The following is an 18,620-nucleotide window of genomic DNA, read 5'->3' as shown; positions in this document are numbered from 1 at the left end:
CTGGTCTAGACCTCTCGATCCTCAGTGCTAAACGGTCCTGGGGTTGAGGGACAGTTGCCCACGGGAGACCAGCCCGCCCGCTGAGTGACACTATCCGAGCCTCCTACCAGTCAGACACCAGTGAGGCCCCAGCCCCTCCCCGCGGAGCCACCCTCCCACCCAGAGGGCAGCCTGGGTCTCTCGCCTTTGTCTCTGGATACAGAGATGTCACCTTGGATGTCAACAATACAGCCCTTTGTGCCTCATGGAAGCTGCACTCTCCTAGTTCTAGGACCATAAACTAGAACAAAACCCTGCTGAACTCTGGATTTCTCTCACATCTGTCTGACTTGCAGGTGTCCCAAACAGAACCACTCCAGCAACACAAAACAGTGGACAGACATACCTAACCCTGGGGCAGGCGGCAGGGAAGACCCCTTGGAGGAGCGATGTGAAACAAGCTGGGAAGGATGAGAAGGCGCCCTGCAAAGAGCCAGGCTGGAGTGCTGGGGCGGAGGGCACGTTGGCACCACAGCCTGCCATTAGGGACAGGAGAGGAGCCCAGACCCGCCTGGCCCGAGGCCCCTCCTCTAAGCACGCATACGCTCACTCCTGCAGCCAGGGACCCCCTGAGCAGGACCCAGACTGCAGCCTGAGGCACCAGGAGGGACAGGAGCGGCTGACCTCCATCAAGGTGGGTGCGGGGCCGGTGGTCCCACTTCCTGCAGTGCCGAGTCCTGGCCTCTGTGGCTCCTGCACCTTCCTCCAGAGCACTGCCCTCCAGCTGCACCAGCTTCCCCCAGGCCTGTCGTGGAAAGATGCCCAAACTCTGCCTCGGCAGCGTGAGACCAGGCGATTACTAAGCTTCTCCTCCGGGCATTTTGTCGTTTCCTCAGCTGTGAAAACGGGGGGCAGTGCGACTCATTCTCCAGGACGCTCTGAGGATGCAGTGAGGTAAGATGGGGGCAGCTGAACACAGCACCCAGGGCACCCCGACACACTCGCCCCGCACCGCCCGGTGCACCCCGACACCCTCACCCCACACCACCCAGGACACCCGGACACGCCCACTCCGCCCGGCTACCCCAGTCCTCTGTGCTCTTGAGACCTCACTGTTAGTTCTCTACCCCCAGAAAACACTGGCCCCCAGGTCAGGACAGGTGGCCCCTGTGCGCTCACGTGCCACCACCCGCTGGCCCTCGCCCAGCCTGCCAGGCAGCAGGTGCTGATGAGTGTCTGTCGATGACAGCAGGAGGTCTGCAGGCTCACTGCAGTCCAGGCACCAGCCACGAGGACTCAGGGACACCTGAAGGTACCCGGGCGAGGGGCAGCCACAGTGCCCAGAGTCCAGGGGGCACAGGGCCCTGCAAGGACCTGGGCCTGGGGAGAGACAGAGACAAAGACAAAAGGGACAGACGCTGGAGCGCTGAGGCGGACGGACGACTCTGGACACAGGAGGCTTTAACACACTTTATTTGCACACCGTCAGCGTGGCATCCCGGGTCTCCCTTCTCTAGGAAGTCTGCCCATGCAGCTCCAGCTCAGCCCTGGCCGGACTCCAGCGACAGACGTGAGCAATGAGAGCTGATCCCTGGATGCACGCACATCCCCACGTCTCCAGCCAGGCTGAACACCGTCTGTCGAGGAAAGGATGGCGCGGCCGCCCCTGGCACGGGAGGAGCAGAGCCGAGCTCAGAGCACACGGAGGAGGACTCAGAGCCTGGGCCCACGCAGCTGTGCCTGCGAGTCCTGCAGAGCGATGAGCCGGTCGGCCTCCCTCCAGCCGGACAGCAGAGCGCCATGCGTGGTGGAGTAAAACGTCCGGTGTGTCGCTTCCCCAGCAAACAGTACCTGGAGCTGCAGAGAAGGGCTGGTTCAGAACAGAGGCCAGGGGTCGGCCGCAAGCCTCGCGCCTTTTACTGGCGGCTACAGAGCTGACGGCGGGTGTGGCTTTGTTCATCCCTTAATCCCACTCCCTGACGTCGTCGGGAAACAAGAGCACAAACTGCTGCCGCCACAGGCAGCGAGGGCGCCGCAGACAGCAGCACCCCTGGCAGTACACGTGACCGCAAAAATGGAAAACGCAACAGACAGCTTGGGAAACAACATGGAGAACTTCACCCAAAATGCAGAGCGAAAAACCAAGAGGTGGAAATTAGCCCGGAAAAGATAAGAACATTTGAGGACAAGTCCAGAAGTCCAACATCCAAATAACAGAAATCCCAGAAAAAAGGAAAAAAAAAAAAACAGAAGATGAGATAATTCAAGAGAATTTCCCTGCTGACCAAGAGCTGGGCTCCGACAGAAGCACCGGCCCAAGGGGACGGGTGAGCTGAGCGACTGCGGGCTAGAGGGCGGCACAGCGCCGGGCTCGGTGAGCACTAGGCGTGCAGCCTGATGCTCTTCCAAGCTTCCTCAGAGATGTGAACACAGATGACAAGGAAGAACGGGATCCGAACAGCGGTGGACTTCCTCCAGCAGCTCTGGAGACTGTCTTCCACCCTGAGGGACGGGACTCACACACTAGCACTTTATACGCTCTGTGGGGCTTTCACATGGCGATTATTCCTGGAGACTGCTCCCACAGAAAGGTGGGTCTGTGTCCCCCTCGAGTCTGGGCAGGCTTGTGACCACTTCAGCCAGCGGGGTGTGGCACAAGTGGTGCTCTCAGAGCTCCCAGCTTGGTCACGGGAGGCATCACAGCTTCCCACCCTGCTGGGACGTGGTGCTGGAGCCCCGGGTGGCTGCACTGAGGCCCCCGCCCCTGAGGAAGCTCGGCCGCAGAGAGGACACAGGCAGGTGCTCAGTCCACGCCAGGCCGAGTTCAGCCCTTGAGCCTCCCCAGCCCAGGGCCAGCCATGCAAGAGAAGCTGCCTCAGGTGACCCTGGCCCTGGGTCTGAGTCACCGCCAGGGGGCCGTCTTCCCAGCTGAGACCCCAGACATCAGGGGGCAGAAAAAGGCCATCCCACTGTGCCCACCTACAGAATCTGTCAGCATAATAACGTGGTTGTTTCCACCACCGGGTTTTCGTTTCGGGGTGGTTCGTTACATAGCAATCAGGACTGGAACACCCGAAGTGTAACGGTAGGAAAAAAGGCATTTTCACACAGGCAAACTTTCTCTAAGAATTTATCTCCCATGCTCCCCTTTCTCAGGAAGCTACTGGAATAAGTGCTCCCACAAAGCAGGGGAGCAAACCAAGAGATGATGCAGAACACAGAGAGCAGGGTCCAGAGCAGGAGCGAGGCACAGGACAGTGGTGGTGGAAGGTCCCGGGGTGGGGGAGGTGCGGCGGGCTCCAGCCATGCCCGGCAGAGCTGAAGCTCACAGACACCTGTGCACAGGAGGGAAGGGAGAGGTGACGGAGACGGCTAGCAGAGCCCAGGCAGAGAGGCACACAGGAGACTGAGCCCCCACACACCAGCATGGACACACACTCCCACGGACACATTGACACCCACTCACGTACACTTACTCGCAGACACACCCTCATACTAGCATCCACAAACAGGCAGGAAAAGAAACCCTGGCCCCTGGCGGCTCAGGTGTGCACAGCCCTAGAGCCAAGACGACGAGCACACTGACCAGAGGCTCCCCAAAATCGCCTCCTCACACGGGGGAGGACGGGAGATGGGACAGCTGGTGGGCAGAGGCGGGAGGAAGCTCAAACCTCACCTGCCACAGTGAGAAGTCGGTGGGTGAAGCCGAAACCTGAAAACCCGGCAGGGACATCGCCAAACAAGCAAACTGAAAAGCGAGCGTAAGGCCCCTGAACACTGGCACCGCGTGTTGGGAACACATTCATTTTTAATTGTGAATTTTTAGTGTGATGACAGTGTTCTAGTTACACATCTTAAGAGGATGTTCTTTATCTTAGAGAGACGCTCACTGAACTACGCGCAGACGGAACGCGGTCACCTGTGGACGTGCGAACAACAGGCGGGAGAGACTCGGTGAGGCAGCTGTGATTGGCGGCCAAGAAGCTGGAGGTGGGACCCGACAGTTCTGCCCACTTTCGGGTACGTTTGAGTCTTCCACAATTAGATGTTTGTAAACAGCAGTAGCACAGACGTGTTATTTAGAGACACAGACAATGCAAACACACGACTCAGCTGGAAGAACAGGCGGCGAGGGCCCTGGGTGCCCTCCAGCAGCGCTGTTTCGTTATTTTATTTTCTTAGCCAGCACTGTGGAATTCTCTGATACTTCAAGCTATATGTATAATTCTGATAAAAATAATACATTTTAAAATTATTCTTAATAATCATCATACCTGGGCCTCCTTGCTGTCGGCAGGGAGGGGCTGAGCCAGCAGGTCAATGTCATCCCCGGTGCTGCCCACGGCCACGTAGCTGTAGGAGCCCCTGGTGTATGGGGCGCTGTGCCAGCAAGACCTCAGCATGCTCCTGGGCGCAGGAAGCTGTGGGTTTCCTGGACCACAGGGAGGCCACACGTTAACCCGGCACTCGTGCCCACACCTGCGACTGGTCTTTCAATGTACAGTCTGAACAGTTTAAAACAGAAGAAACTACCAGAAAGAAAACCAAGCCACGGGTGTATGAACAAGAGGCTCTCATCCCCTCTGCTGGACTCGGAACACCTAGAGAAGCAGCATCCCTAACAGGGACACCACCTGGCGGGCTGAGTCCTGAGTCCCCTCGCGTGACGCCGAGGGCGTGACCCCAGCCTCTTCATCTGTGAGGCTCTCAGGACAGCCGCGTTTATTCTGGTGGCAGTTTAGAAAACAGAAGTGGAAAGTGTTTGCAAAGCCGTTTCAGTTCCTCAGAGACAAGAAGTCTCAGAGACCCCCTAACATGAGGAAGGGCTGTCCCTAGAGGTTCACAGAGCCACACTCGGCTCTTCTGTTTGGAAACGTTGGGTTCCCGTTTCGAGATCAGCCAAAACGAGCACAAGGCGGTGCCACGGTCGTGGTGGTCAGTACCTGTCACCCTGCGAAGCACTTGGGTCAGAGACAGAAGCACTTCCTCATCCGACAGCGTCTCCATGAACTCGGACTCCAGCCCGGCAATGAAGCCACAGAGGACGTGGACAGACCTTCGTGGAGAGAAACGCCACTGAGACCACCTGCCTCCGGCGCAGCTCTCCCCTGGTCGCCCGGGTCTCTTGGCCAGGACCCAATGACCATGCAGGGAGTTCCCAACATCACCCAAAGAGTGCCCTCAGGTCAGCAGTTCTGCCAGTGTGGGCCAGACTCTGGGGCCCCAAGACCCCAGGGACCTTTCCCTGACACTAAGACGGTATTTGCCGTGTCCACTCTGCCAAGGTTTGCACCGAAGGGTAAGCTGCTGTCCCTCAGCAGAATCGAGGCCACGACACAAACCTACAGCAGACACAGTGTTCTTCCCGCCACAGACACACAGTAAAGACGCCAGAGTTCCTCGAGAAGGGCCCTGAGGAAGCATTCGGTCATTAACTGTGTCACATCCAGACTCGAGCGCGTGTCTTCTAACAGTCCGTGTGAAGACACGGGAAGCGGGCAGGAAGCTCAGACACCGTCTTCCCTGGAAGACGACGCACAGACGAGCTGTGGTGCTCAGGCTTGGGGTCTGGCAGATATTTTCTTGAAAATGAGCAAAGTGTGTCTGTCACATGGAAAACTACCGCAAGGATTTACTGCCGGTGATACAATTTAAGCTCTCGAGCAAAAATTAGAATTTTAGAAAACCTGTATCCGCCACCAACAGCTTGATGCGTTCCCAATACTGAGAGATTTTTCTGAGATCAGTGGTGATATCAATTATTGTAATTTTTTGATATTGTACAAAGAAATATATCAACATTTGGAAGAATGCATGAACCAATATTTTCCAAAAGACGAAAACATGGATGGTAAGAGATCCACTCACAGTGTGAGACGGACAAATGGACCTGAGTGTAACCGAGTGCGAACATCCACTGACGTGGTTCCAGATTCCATGCTCCACCTCTAAGAAACTACCACTTCTTGAGTTTTGGTGTAATATCAAAGAATACCCACAATTATCTGAAAACTACAGTATTGAAATACTACTCCTTTTCCCAACTACACATATGCTTCATACATTTCGGCCAGAATGCAGAAGCAGCCGTGAGAGTCCAGCCGCCTTCCACTAAGCCTGCACAAAGACAAAGCATTGCCAGTCTCCTCGCTATATTTTGTTTTAGAAATACAGTTATTTTCCATTAAAAATGTTATTTATGCTAACACAGAATAGGTTTACTATGATTTTAAAGAATAAATATCTTTAAATTTCTCAGTTTTAATTTTTAACGTGGTGAATGCACAGATACAACACACATAAACAAAAGCTCTTTGGGATCCTGGATAATTTTTAAGACTATAAAAGGAGGTTCTGACACCACAAATTGTGAGAGCCACTGCCCCGTGCCACAAAGTGTCCCACGAGGGCACCCAGGGTCCCCAGGACTGTCATCCCCAACGTCCTGAGCACAGAGCGCAGGCTGCAGAGCCGGGCCTGGAGCAGGCGGCCGAGCATGCCTCTAAACCCCTGGATGTCAGCTTTACCTTCAGGGCAGAGGACACACACCGGGGCCCCACAGGCTGGAGGAGCAGCCAGGACAGCCCGAGGCATCCCGCTCTCATGGTGTTGGGGACAAGCCCCGAGGGCAGGCCTGTCCGCACCTCCCTTCTTATCCCGAGTCCTCCAGGCCGAGAACGTGGTCCGCAACCCCACCACATCTCCACACGGAAACCTCGAGTCATGTCTGCCAACAGACCACAACGCACTGTGTCTTAATCCTGCCGGGAAGATCAGTCTCTCCCTCCCTAAAGTACACGTGGTCTTGTTTTCTGAGTTAGCACCACGTCCACACACGCTGCCTTATTTACGCTGAATAGCTGGGCCACACAATTAGCCCTTCATTTATGGCTCTATGAGTCCACGACTTATAAGGATGTTCTGTTCAATTACTGCATTGGGTTCAAGTATTGTCTCCCAGCTATAGGCACATCCATGTTTCCAATTTCTTCTGTAACCTACCGGCCCCAGCTTCCTGAGAATTTCAGTAAATACTTTCCTACTGACAGAAAGTGCTTTCCGGTCCGCCAGCACATTCCAGGCCCAAGAGATGCTGACCTGCTGTGCACCGGAGGCTTCCGTCCGTCTTCATGGGGGTTAGGCCCTGGGTGTCTGTCACCAGCGCTCTGGGGTGCCCTTGAGGTCCCCACCCATCAAACCCTCCAGAAACGCCTCACAGCGAACAGACACACTGCTGGTCCTCAAGCAAACCGAGGCCCACGAGCCAGCCCCCACTCGGAGCCCACAACCGAGGCCTCCTCAGAGAAACGGGGAGCGTACGTACTCGAAGGAAGGTAGGACGAAAAAGCCAATAAGCTTCTTGAACCAGGCGGCCTGGGGCTCAGGGGCGGCGTCCTCCAGGGGCGACGTGTCCTCCCACACCACCTGGATGTGCTGGCAGCCCGGCTCCCAGAAGGGCTCCTCAAACTCCAGGAATATTTTATTGTTGGTCCCGAAGCCGATTTTCCTGATGGCTTCTGCCTTCTCAGCGGGCAGTGGCGGCTCAAAGAAGGTGTCCAGACGTTCTTTAAGAAAACCTAGAATTTATAATTGGACTCAACTTACACCACATAAATCTCTCAAAGTGGAATCGGCGGCGATAGGAACTGCCCTGACCTCCGTCAGGGGAGTCAGAGAAAGAGGCCTCCAAAAACGCCCTGTCCAGGAGCGACCATGCCACACTGGCCGTCGGGCCTCACAGCCTCGGATGACCAGCACCAAAGTGGAAGGACACAAAAGCCACGAGGCCACCTGGTCGGCAAGGACAGTTTGCACACACACAAGCTGCTCTGTAGCGACAGCTTCTCACTCCCGAGCCTTCCGCCTCCAACCTCTGCAGGCCATGCTACTCAACGTTGGTGTGGAGGAGCGGTGAGATATGCAGGCTTCATCCAGAAGCCACATACACATCAATCTGCATGGCAAAAATAAACCTAGCTCAAAGTCAACAAGGGGATGAAATCTCTGCGGCACAAGCCGATCTCCTTAAGACACAGATGACTCGAAAGTTAGTCAGGAAAGGACGAACAGCCCAGCAGGAAAGGAGGCCCCGCGGCACGAGGCATGGGGCCCACGGAGCGCATCAGTCCTGTCTGTCCTGGCTCTGTAAACTTGGGCGATTATCGACTTATCTTTGTTCCCATTTGTCAGACGGGGATGGGGACAGATGCATTCCCAGGCTGCCTGAGGAGTAAGTGAGGTAACGCAGGGACACTTGGCTTTCAACCATCCCACCTTTCATCAAATTGCCAACTCCTACTCAAGACTCCTGTCATCAAATCTAGAATTAAACAGAATCATATACATGACTCCTCCCTCAATTCTGCCAGGGCCTAACCTTGAGACCTGGCTTTCACGGCCTCTCCCACCTCGGAGAAAGCAGTTTGGTGACCCTCCAGAGGGAACCCCAACCCTTCCATAAATTATCTCCAAAGGAGCAGGAAGACAGTGACTTACGTTTTCTCTTATTGTGAAACGCTTAATTCCAAAGCACACATTTGCTACAAAACACAATAAAGTAATCTGATCCGAAACATAGAAGGAAAATGTAAGCTTAGTGGCCAAGCAAACGCCCCAGAACCACCTGAGGAAGGAGGAAGCCAGAGGCCAGGGGCACCTGGGATGGGGAACAAGGGGAAAACCTGGCAAGAAATATGGGCTCACCTAAGGGCACGGTGACCACAACGTGATGCGCTGGGAAGAAGGCTCCATCCTCACACTCCACAGACACTGGAAACGTCTGCCCCGGGGACGTGGCTTCCTGGAAGGACCCATTCCAGTGAATGGTCTTCACAGGCTTGTTAAAAACTATTGTGTCCTTGGGCAGGGAGGCCACCATGCAATTTGTGAGTCCTTGGTAGCCCCTGTGAGAGACACAGTGTTGGCACTGTTTAGAGAACAAGACGCTGAAATAAGCCCTCTAGGCTCGAAGCAGGATGGGGGAGCTGCAGTGAGCGCTTGGTCCTGACCTGTGGGCTCAGCTCAGCGCAGGAGGCGGCCCGCTGGGAAGGAAGGCAGGGAGTGGGCTCCACCCTGCGGTTTTCTGAGTCCACCACAGGACTGTTAACACCCACCTCCCACCTCCAGGGCTAATGGAAGGATTAAAAGAGCGAATGGACACGAAGCTCCCAAGATAACAACGGCCGCCTCCTGACCACTCCTCCCCCCAGTTCTGAGCACTTCCTGAGTCACAAGTGCCCTCCCCTGTGTGGGAGCCTGGGACGATCACACCAGGGTGACACCTGGGAGAGCCCAGTGGGACAGTACCGGGTGGGGAGACAGCCACCGGCCACGGGAGACGGCCTATCTGCCCATCTCTGAGGCTGACAGAGTTTAGCACATAAGAGGCCTTATAACCACGGGAAGTAAAAAGCACTGCAAGACGCGTTTCCTTCTTTTAATCACTTTTTCTTGAAAATGGTTGTTTTCTTTTTCTAGCATTAGCCAAGCTGGAGAAACAACCAACCAATCTCTCGAAAACAGGAAAGACGAACAGCCCTGAGTCCCTCCCTTCCCCTGCCTCCCAAAGCTTGACCTGAGATACATGGAAGGGCCCCCGGGGTACACGGAGGGGGGCCTGGGGTACGTGGAAAAGGACTGGGGTACATGGATGGGGCTGGGTGTGTGGAGGGGGCTTGGGGTGCATGGAGGGAGCTGGGTACAGGGAGGTCGCAGTGCATAGAGGAGACCTGGGATGCATGGAGGGGGCCTGGGGTGCACGGAGGTGTCTGGGATCATGAAGGTGTCTGGTGCACATGGAGGGAGGTCAGGTGCATGGAAAGGGCCTAGGGTGTGTGGAGGGGGCCTGTGGTAGATGGAGGGGGCCTGGGGTGCGTGGAGGGGGCCTGCGGTAGATGGAGGGGGCCTGGGGTGCGTGGAGGGGGCCTGAGGTAGATGGAGGGGGCCTGGGGTGCATGGAGGGGGCCTGGGGTGCGTGGAGGGGATCTGGGATGCATGGAGGTGTTTGGGGTGCATGGAGGGGACCTGGGGTGCGTGGAAGAGGCCTGCGGTAGATGGAGGGGGTCTGGGGTGCATGGAGGGGGCCTGCAGTAGATGGAGGGGCTCTGGGGTGCATGGAGAGGACCTGCGCTAGATGGAGGGGATCTGGAGTGCATGGACGGGGCCTGCAGTAGATGGAGGGGGTCTGGGGTGCGTGGAGGTGGCCTGCAGTAGATGGACAGGGTCTGGGGTGCATGGAGGGAATCTGGGATGCATGGAGGTGTCTGGGGTGCATGGAGGGGACCTGGGGTGCGTGGAAGGGGCCTGCAGTAGATGGAGGGGGTCTGGGGTGCGTGGAGGGGGTCTGGGGTAGATGGACGGGGTCTGGGGTGCATGGAGGGGATCTGGGATGCATGGAGGTGTCTGGGGTGCATGGAGGGGACCTGGGGTGCGTGGAAGGGGCCTGCGGTAGATGGAGGGGCTCTGGGGTGCATGGAGGGGGCCTGCAGTAGATGGAGGGGCTCTGGGGTGCGTGGAGGGGGCCTGCAGTAGATGGAGGGGATCTGGGGTGTGTGGACGGGGCCTGCGGTAGATGGAGGGGGTCTGGGGTGCATGGAGGGGGCCTGCAGTAGATGGAGGGGCTCTGGGGTGCATGGAGGGGGCCTGCAGTAGATGGAGGGGCTCTGGGGTGCGTGGACTGGGCCTGCGGTAGACGGAGGGGGCCTGGGGTGCATGGAGGGGGCCTACAGTAGATGGAGAGGGCCTGGGGTGCATGGAGGGGGCCTGGGGTGCGTGGAGGGGGCCTGCGGTAGATGGAGGGGGTCTGGGGTGCATGGAGGGGGTCTGCAGTAGATGGAGGGGGTCTGGGGTGCACGGAGGACTGACTGGGTGCACATGCCACATACCTGGGAAAGGTGCAGTCTAGCCCAGGCAGCACGGTGTACTCCCCGAAGGGTGCCAGGGCCAGCAGGTCCATGCTGTGGGTGCCGCTCACACAGCACTCCACGTTGAAGAAGGTGTTCAGCACGGCCAGCTTGAGTTTCTTGGTCTCCTCATTCTCTGTCCAGCAGGCCATGTGCCGACTGACCTCCTTCTTGAGGTACTCCCCAACGGTGGGCACTGGAGTGTGCGCTGCGTGCTGAAACTCCCGCATCTGGTCTATGAGGCCATAGAACAGACTGGCCATCTCCGCTACCAGCTCAAAGGTCACAGTTCTCCCGGAGCTGGCATAGGACACAGACGGCAGGCCCACATGACCCCCAGTCTCCACCAGCTGGTTCTCCTCGGACAGCTCCTTCTCCCCCAGCAGCCCGTACTTGGCAGCCAGCTGGAAGACAGGGTTGCCCTGGGAGGGCCCGTGGATCCAGTGAGCACCTACCTCCACCACACCACCTGGGAAGGAACAGGAGATGCCACCTTGAGGTTCTCTCTCCACGAAGGGCAGCCCTGAGCCCTTCTGGATCACACTCAGCCCTGCCCTTCCCAAATATGCTCTCAAAACCAGCCCCAGGGCCATCTGGTCCCTGCGGACCAGTCCCTCATGGCAGGGCCTGTCAGACCTAGTTTAAGGGGAACACCTCAGCGGGGGTGCTGGCCCGCGCCTGCCTTCGAAGGACACGTGGAGAGACGGCCTGGGAGACCCGCAGGAGGGAGCTACCCGTGGGTGTGGACCAGGGGCAACCGTGGACAGCCACAGCTTCCCTTCCCCGGAGGGGCCGGCCCCGCTGACTGCTGGCAGCTGAGTTTCGAGGACCAGAATCTTTGCCGGTTAAGTGCGGCGAGGCAGGGATGGACTTGAGGGCCCGGTAACGCTTCCAAGCCGGTTAACCCGGGCGCAGGCCGGTCCAGGGGGCAGCAGAGCTCGGGGAGCACCGCCTGAGCTCCGGCAAGTGGTTCCAGGAAGGGGTTCCGGGAAGGAGTTCCGGGAGAGGCCGTTACCGAAGCTGCGCTCCGAGCGGATGCGGCCGCCGGCTCGGGCCGTGGCCTCCAGGACTCGAAGGTGAGAGAAGGCCGGGTGCCGGCAGAGCCTCTGCGCTAAGCCCAGCCCCGCGATGCCGCCGCCCACTACCAGCACCCGCGGGCCGAGGCCCGGGGCCTCCGTGCTGCCGCTCGACTCCATCACGCCGTCCGGGACGGTCCCCGCGCGCCCCTGCAGCTCGGAGGTCCGGAGCGCACTGAGGAGAGCACAGGCAGGCCGGGGACGCGGGGCGGGGAAGCGTGAGGCGGAGCGAGAGGCGCAGGGCGGGGGCGCGAGGTAGGGGCGCAGAACGAGAGGTGGAGCGAGGGGCGCGGGGCGGGGACGCGAGTTCGGGGCGCACTGTGGGGGCGGGGACGCGGGAGGTGGAGCGAGAGGCGCACGGCCGGGGCGCGAGGTGGGGGCGCAGGTCGAGAGGTGGAGCGAGGGGCGCGTGGCCGGTGCAGGGGACGCAGGGTGGGGGCGGGGGCGCGGCGCGCAGGAAGAGAAGTGGAGCGCGGGGCGCAGGGCGGCCCCCGCGTCAGCCCCGCCCTTCTCCGCGGGACCCGCTAGGTGTGGCCTGGGGCTTCTCCGGGAGGCCAGGCCCACGGCCCAGGACGGTGGCGGAGTTGTGCGAGTTCCGCGGGCCGCCGGGAAGGGGAGAACGAGCATGGAGGGGTCGGTGTGTTTCCCCCGCTGCCAGGAGGTGCGGGCAAGTGTCTCCACGGAGGGAGAATCGGGCAGGCTGGCCATGTGGCTCGTTTCTCCTTCCAAAGGAGGCGTGAGATCGGCCACCAGAAGGCGGAAGAGGCGCCTCCCTCCCGCCCCATGGGGCGAGCGCCTTTCTCTTGGGACCCCATGGAGCCCATGGTGGAAGTCCAAGGAGGGGTCTGGTGGGTCCTGTGGTGTCAGGGTGGGACGGGGAGAGCTTAACAACTCCAAAGCGGTTCTGTGAGGTCGTCTGCTGGCGAGGACAGCATTCTCTGTGTTTGTGTGTGTGTGTGTGTGTATGTGTATGTGTAGTCACATGTCTACATACACACAGGACATAATACACACAAGATACTTGTCAACCACAAAGATAAAACAGCCAGTTATTTTACCAGCAAAATTGGTTTATTTGGGAGTAAAGAAAGAATTGCAATTTGGGATGTGCATGCCTTGGCGGACCATAGGCAAATCCAGCAATCAAAGGAGAGGAACATTGTTTTATGCAGAAAAGGGAGAAAGTTGGGAGGGGTGGTTTTGAAGGGAAGTCCACTGGAGGAGAGCGATAGTTCAGGTGTGATGGTTTCTCATTGGCTGAGTTGCCAGGTCCTCCATTTCTGTTTGGGATGCAATGTACATCTCTCCCTGTAATGGATGATTCTTCCCTGTTGAGGACTTCTGTTGGGGTCTGTAAGTGACTATCTCCCTGTAACTGACCTGGAGTGGTACTGCTGGGAGCTCCCTCTTCTGGCCACTGGACTCCATTTTAAATGAGGTTTCCTTTTATTAATTTTCACAGGACAAAGTTGAGGATAAATGAAGGGTGGAGGAGAAATGCCTCTCGTGCCCCCCATCCCGGTTCCAGCATGCAGGCATTTCTGGACTTCCTCTCCTTCAGGCAGGTCTGTTCTCTATGCTTTGCAGGGATTAGAAAGCTGCTGCCTTCTGCTAAAGGGTCATCAGGCTTCCCTGTAACACCCTATCAGGGCTTGTCATTCCTTCTCAGCCACACACTGGGCCCTGATGCTCTGACCCACCCGGTGGTGCCTCCGTGGACTCTCTGGGCCACCTATTCCCTCTGGGTGAGGGTGGCCAGGGGTAGGGGCCCTGCAGGCCACGGCCACACACTCTTGAGTTAGCTCCTTCTCCATCTCCCGGAGGACACCTTCTCTCTCCTTGTGTTGGCCCTCCTCAGCCATATAGTCTTTCTTTTTTTTTTTTGAGGAAGATCAGCCCTGAGCTAACATCTGCCAATCCTTTTTTTTTTTTTTTCCGCTGAGGAAGACTGGCCCTGGGCTAACATCCATGCCCATCTTCCTCTACTTTATATGGGATGCCGCCACAGCATGGCTTGACAAGCGGTGTGTTGGTGTGCGCCCGGGATCTGAACCGGTGAACCCCGGGCCGCCGCAGCAGAGCGTGTGCACTTAACCGCTTGCGCCACATGGCCGGCCCCCATATATTTTTTCTTTGGTACATTCTCCTGTTTTGGTGATGCTGAGAAGAGGTATCTGGGAGATCATTATTTAAAGATATTCAAACCCAAGAATGTCTTCATTTTGCTCTCACACTTGTAGTTTGCCTAGGCATGGGGTTCTAGGTGAGAAACCTCCTCCTTCAGACTACAAAGGCATTGCTTTCTTGTCTCCTCCGTTCTGGTGCTATTAAGAAATTCACAGCCATTCTAATTTCTAATCCTTCACATGCAGTGGAGGCTTTTTCCTCCCTGGAAGTTTCTAGGATCTTCTCTTGAAATTTCATGACGTAGTGCCTCCTTGTGCCTCAATTTTCATTCACTGTATTGGGCACTCAAAGGGCCCTCAATCTGGAAACTCCTGTCCTTCAGTCCTAGGAAGTGACTTCATTGGTTATTTCAGTGAGCAATTGTTTCTACCAATGACACCTCCCCAGTTTGCTGTTACCTCTTTCTTTTTTTTTTTTTTGTTGAGGAAGATCAGCCCTGAGCTAACATCCATGCCAATCCTCTTTTTGCTGAGGAAGACCCACCGTGAGCTAACATCTATTGGCAATCCTCCTCCTTTTTTTCCCCTCTTCTCCCCAAAGCCCCAGTAGATAGTTGTATGTCATAGTTGCACATCCTTCTAGTTGCTGTATGTGGGACACCGCCTCAGCATGGCCGGACAAGCGGTGCGTTGGTGTGCACCCGGATCAGAACCTGGGCTGCTAGTAGCTGAGCACGCGCACTTAACTGCTAAGCCACGAGGTCGGCCCCTGGTGTTACCTCTTTCTAGAATTCCTATTTTAGGATGTCAGAACTTTGAGACTGGCCGTTGAATAGTCAAATATATTCTCTCCTGTTTTTCATCTTTATCTTTTTGCTCTGTTTTCTGAAGAATTTCTTCCATCAAGGCTTTTGTTTCTGCTTTCATAGTGTTTAATTTCCAAGAGCTCTTTCTTCTACAAATGTTTCTTTTTAAAGAAGAAAATTGTTCTGTTCATGCTTTACGGAAGTGTCAACTTAAAAAGCAAATTCACCTGTAATTTTACCTTCAAAACAAGTTTATTCAAGAATAGCTGGGGGCTAGCCTGGTGCCATAGTGGTTAACTTTGTGTGCTCCACTTTGGTGGCCCAGGGTTTGCACGATCAGATCTCAGGCACGCACCGATGCACCGCTTATCAAGCCATGCGGTGGCAGCGTCCCATGTAAAGTGGAGTAAGATGGGCACGGATGTTAGCCCAGGGCGGTCTTCCTCAGCATAAAAGAGGAGGATTGGCAACAGATGTTAGTTCAGAGCTAATCTTGCTTAAAAAAAAAAATAGCCAAAAGAATTGTAATTCAGGCTGTGCCTGCTATGGAGAACCACAGGCAAATCCAGAGAACAAAGGAGAGAGCTGCTTTTATAGAGAAAGAGGGGGAGAGGGAGGGGCTGTTCTAAAGGAAAGTCCATTGGGGGAGAGTGACAGTTCAGGGTGGCAATGGCTTCTCATTGGATGAGCTGCAGCATTTCTGATTGGCTGGGCTGTTGCTGGGTGGGGAGAAAAATCTTCCCTCAGTAGTAAAGTAGTTGTACTTCCTGTCAGAGATGAGTCCTCTTTTCCTGTTTGGTGACATTGAGGATGTGATGGGATGAGAGCTCCCCCTCCAGGCCTCCCCGACTCAGTTTAGTTGAGCTTTCTCTCATTTCACGGAAGCAATGTCCTTGCTTCTCTGAGGATACAGTGAGAGACACTGAAGTTATTCTCCTGCTTAGTGTTTGCTCCAAATTGTCTCTTTCCTGTTTCTTTTGGCTCTGTCTTCCAGGAAGAAGCTTTGCGAGATGTCAGGTAAAGTCTGTCTGCTCATGAGGAGGCATGTCAGGCAGGTCTGGAAACCTCAGGTTTGTGAGTGGGACCCATCAAACGTGAGCTTGACTCCAGGGTGCTCCAGGGGGGCTGTTAGTTGGGGAGCCCCTGTCAGTATCTCTAGGTCTTTCCTCCAGCTGGTCAGGCTCCCCGGGAAGAGTCTTCCAGTCTCCTGCCTGGAGCATAGAGGCCCAGCTGCCAGTATATCCAAGGAGTGGGTGGGAGTGGAGAGGTAAACTCACCCTCAACTGCCATCCTCCTCCTGGAGCCCCTCCAGGCAGAGAAGAGACTTTCAGGCTGCTGCCAGCAGGGGGCCCAGACAGTCACTCAGTGCCACTGCTGGACTGTGAAAAGGGGGTTAGGAACCTGCTTCCTAGGCCTGAGAATACAGTACCTATTCAGATAATTCAAGGTGCTGAGGACTCATCGCTGAGTAACAGGGGCAAAATCCCAGCCCTCATGGAGTTCAGCGGAGGGAGACAGAAAATAGACTTATATGCATGATAGTTTTCTTCAGTGAAATGTTCGTGCAAGGGATGTGTGCACTTTAAAAGGATGACGTTGAGAGAGGTGTTGCCATGGGCCCAAAGCAGTCTCTGAAAATCCTTGCAGAGGGCCCAGACTGCATGCTGACCCGTGTCCTGATACTGAGTAGTTTCTGTAGCTGGTCCTATAGGCAACTAAGCAGGTCAAGGTGCCCACTGCCAGGACGGCGGGGCAGAGGGTGGCTTGTGTGCCGCTTGCCTCAGTGTGTGCTGCCTGCCGGGCCTGTGGCCTTGGGCTCCTCACTCTGCAATCCATGAGCCCCACTCCGCACCCCCTGCGCTTTAAGCCCGACAGGGGGCTGCGTCACACCACGTTGAAGTCCCAAAGGGAAAGCACCTGGATGAAGTGTAGGGTTCACACTGCTCACGAAGGGACAGGAGCCTCCAGGGCTCGGAGTGTGCTGGTGCCTCGAGGCTCTCCTTGGTCCAAGGCTCCCACCAGACCGTTGCACATCCCCAGGATGTGCAAAGGCAGCACAATGCCCCGGGAAGAAACCAGAGAGTCGCGCCTTTGGCGGCAGTGGCCACAGGGACCCAGAGGCAGCAGCACCACCTTCCAGCTCAACTGCTGGGACTAGGACCAGCTCTCCGTACGGCTGACCACCTGACCCCTGGCCTTGTCACACAGCCTGACATCCCTCAACCACGGAGGAAAGGACCAGCTGACCCGGGAAGTCCAATGGAATATGTGTTTGGGGTGCAGCCACCCTGGCCCTAGTGTCACCTGTTTGCAGAGTGGGGCAGCTCTCCCCTTGGGGAAACTCCCCCCACTCTGCCGCCTGAAGCAAAGCTGCTGGCTCAGGGGGGCTTCCTCCTCAGAGGTTCCCTTACATGCCTGGGCCACGTTCTCCCAAGGTTCAGGTAAGCTGAAGCCCGTGGGGGTCACTATGTTGCTGACAACATCCCAGACGTCTGGTCTACCACCGGGGACACGTCAGTCGGCAGACTGAAGACTCTTTGGGGCCCCAAACTCCACAAACTGGCCGCCGGTCTCTGGGTCTCTCACAGGTATGCCCACTGTGAGGGCCCTGATGTGAGCCCTGAAATCAAGCTGCCGGGGGAGCTGGTGGCCCAGCCCACTGGCCCGACACAGCAGCACACTGCCACCTTGGACGGACACCACCCGTGGGGCTGTGACGGACGCCTCTGCGGGCGGCTCCTGGAGTGAAGGCCTCCTTGCCCGGGCCTTGGCCTTCTCTTTGGGCTGCTGGCGGAGCCTCCCGGCTGCTGCCACAATTTCAAGCTGCAGCGTTGCTGTCCTTGTCCCATCAGCTCGGTCTATCACCTTTGAAACTACCCTGTGACATGTTTTCAGCCTTTCCATCCCTTTACAATCTGCCAATGGCCACCCAGCAACGGGCCCTAGTCAAGGTATTCGATGATGCTCCGCTCCAGGCATTTGGTATCCCCAGGAATTCGGACCACCTCGAAGACTTCCAGCTCTGCCTTTCTCACTTCCTCCTGGTCCATCTCCTCTTGGCCAGCCCACTGTCTCCTGGTAAAGATCAGGATAAGAGATTACATAGGCCCCCCCCCTTTTTTTTTTTTTGAGGAAGATTGGCCCTGAGCTAACATCTATTGCCAATCTTCCTCCTTTTTTTCCTTTTTTCTCCCCAAAGCCCCAGTAGCTAGTTGTATGTCATAGTTGTAGATCCTTCTAGTCGTTCTATGTAGGACACCACCTCAGCACGGCTGAATGAGCAGTATGTAGGTCTGCAGCTGGGATCCGAATCAGCGAACCCCAGGCCACCGAAGCAGAGCACACGAACTGAACCGCTATGCCACCAGGCTGGGCCCTCATAGGCCTATTCAGAACCTTCAAGATTCTGCCCGCACCATTCCTGGGTGGGAACCTGGCCAAAACAGGGTCTGAGGGGCCCAAACTTAATTCTGGTCGATCACCCTTGATCTTCTTGTTGATTGACAGGGTCCTGCACCACGAAGGCAGCGATCACTAGGCTGAGGACCTGCTCCACGCGGCCCCCCATGGTGCCCTGGTCCCGCTCACACCTGACCACACCTGGACGCAAGGCCCCGGCGCGCGCCCAGGGAAACTGGAGACAAGGCAGCTACACAACCGGACTGCACACGTGGACTTGACGGCCGGGAGAGGGGCGCCGACTGTGCGCCTGAGGGAACACCTCGCACCCCG

The 18,620-nt window shown here is 56.6% G+C and overlaps 1 protein-coding gene and 1 long non-coding RNA gene across 4 annotated transcripts; one reads left to right on the top strand and one right to left on the bottom strand.

Moving 5' to 3' along the window:
- Positions 1 to 1,436: 1,436 nt before the first annotated feature.
- On the bottom strand, positions 1,437 to 12,275 carry PAOX (polyamine oxidase). Its single transcript, XM_058544349.1, has 7 exons — positions 11,896 to 12,275; positions 10,863 to 11,349; positions 8,683 to 8,882; positions 7,304 to 7,556; positions 4,923 to 5,035; positions 4,254 to 4,411; positions 1,437 to 1,836 (listed from the first exon to the last, which is right to left on the bottom strand). The coding sequence occupies exons 1-7, from the start codon at positions 12,074 to 12,076 to the stop codon at positions 1,693 to 1,695; spliced, it is 1,536 nt and encodes a 511-aa protein (XP_058400332.1). The 5' UTR covers positions 12,077 to 12,275; the 3' UTR covers positions 1,437 to 1,692.
- LOC131407580 (uncharacterized) lies at positions 11,869 to 18,487 on the top strand. 3 transcript variants are annotated; one of them, XR_009220523.1, is made up of 4 exons: positions 11,869 to 11,956; positions 13,419 to 13,521; positions 15,883 to 17,966; positions 18,396 to 18,487. It is a non-coding gene; the product is annotated as an uncharacterized LOC131407580 (long non-coding RNA). The 3 variants fall into 3 exon arrangements; XR_009220524.1 differs by lacking the exon at positions 11,869 to 11,956 and adding an exon at positions 12,464 to 12,804; XR_009220522.1 differs by lacking the exon at positions 11,869 to 11,956 and adding an exon at positions 12,917 to 13,309.
- The last annotated feature ends 133 nt before the right edge of the window (positions 18,488 to 18,620 follow it).

Source organism: Diceros bicornis, chromosome 6 (genome assembly GCF_020826845.1).
Source record: "Diceros bicornis minor isolate mBicDic1 chromosome 6, mDicBic1.mat.cur, whole genome shotgun sequence".
NCBI lineage: Eukaryota > Metazoa > Chordata > Mammalia > Perissodactyla > Rhinocerotidae > Diceros > Diceros bicornis.
This window is presented reverse-complemented; position numbering and strand designations above follow the sequence as displayed.

Excerpts from the sequence above, each read along its gene's own strand:
- PAOX (XM_058544349.1), bottom strand. The coding sequence starts at position 12,076 with ATGGAGTCGAGCGGCAGCACGGAGGCCCCGGGCCTCGGCCCGCGGGTG. Across the intron at positions 8,883-10,862 it reads CTAGACTGCACCTTTCCCAG|GGGCTACCAAGGACTCACAA; the intron begins GTATGTGGCATG and ends TGTCTCTCACAG. Across the intron at positions 5,036-7,303 it reads TTCGTCCTACCTTCCTTCGA|GTCTGTCCACGTCCTCTGTG; the intron begins GTACGTACGCTC and ends CTCTCCACGAAG.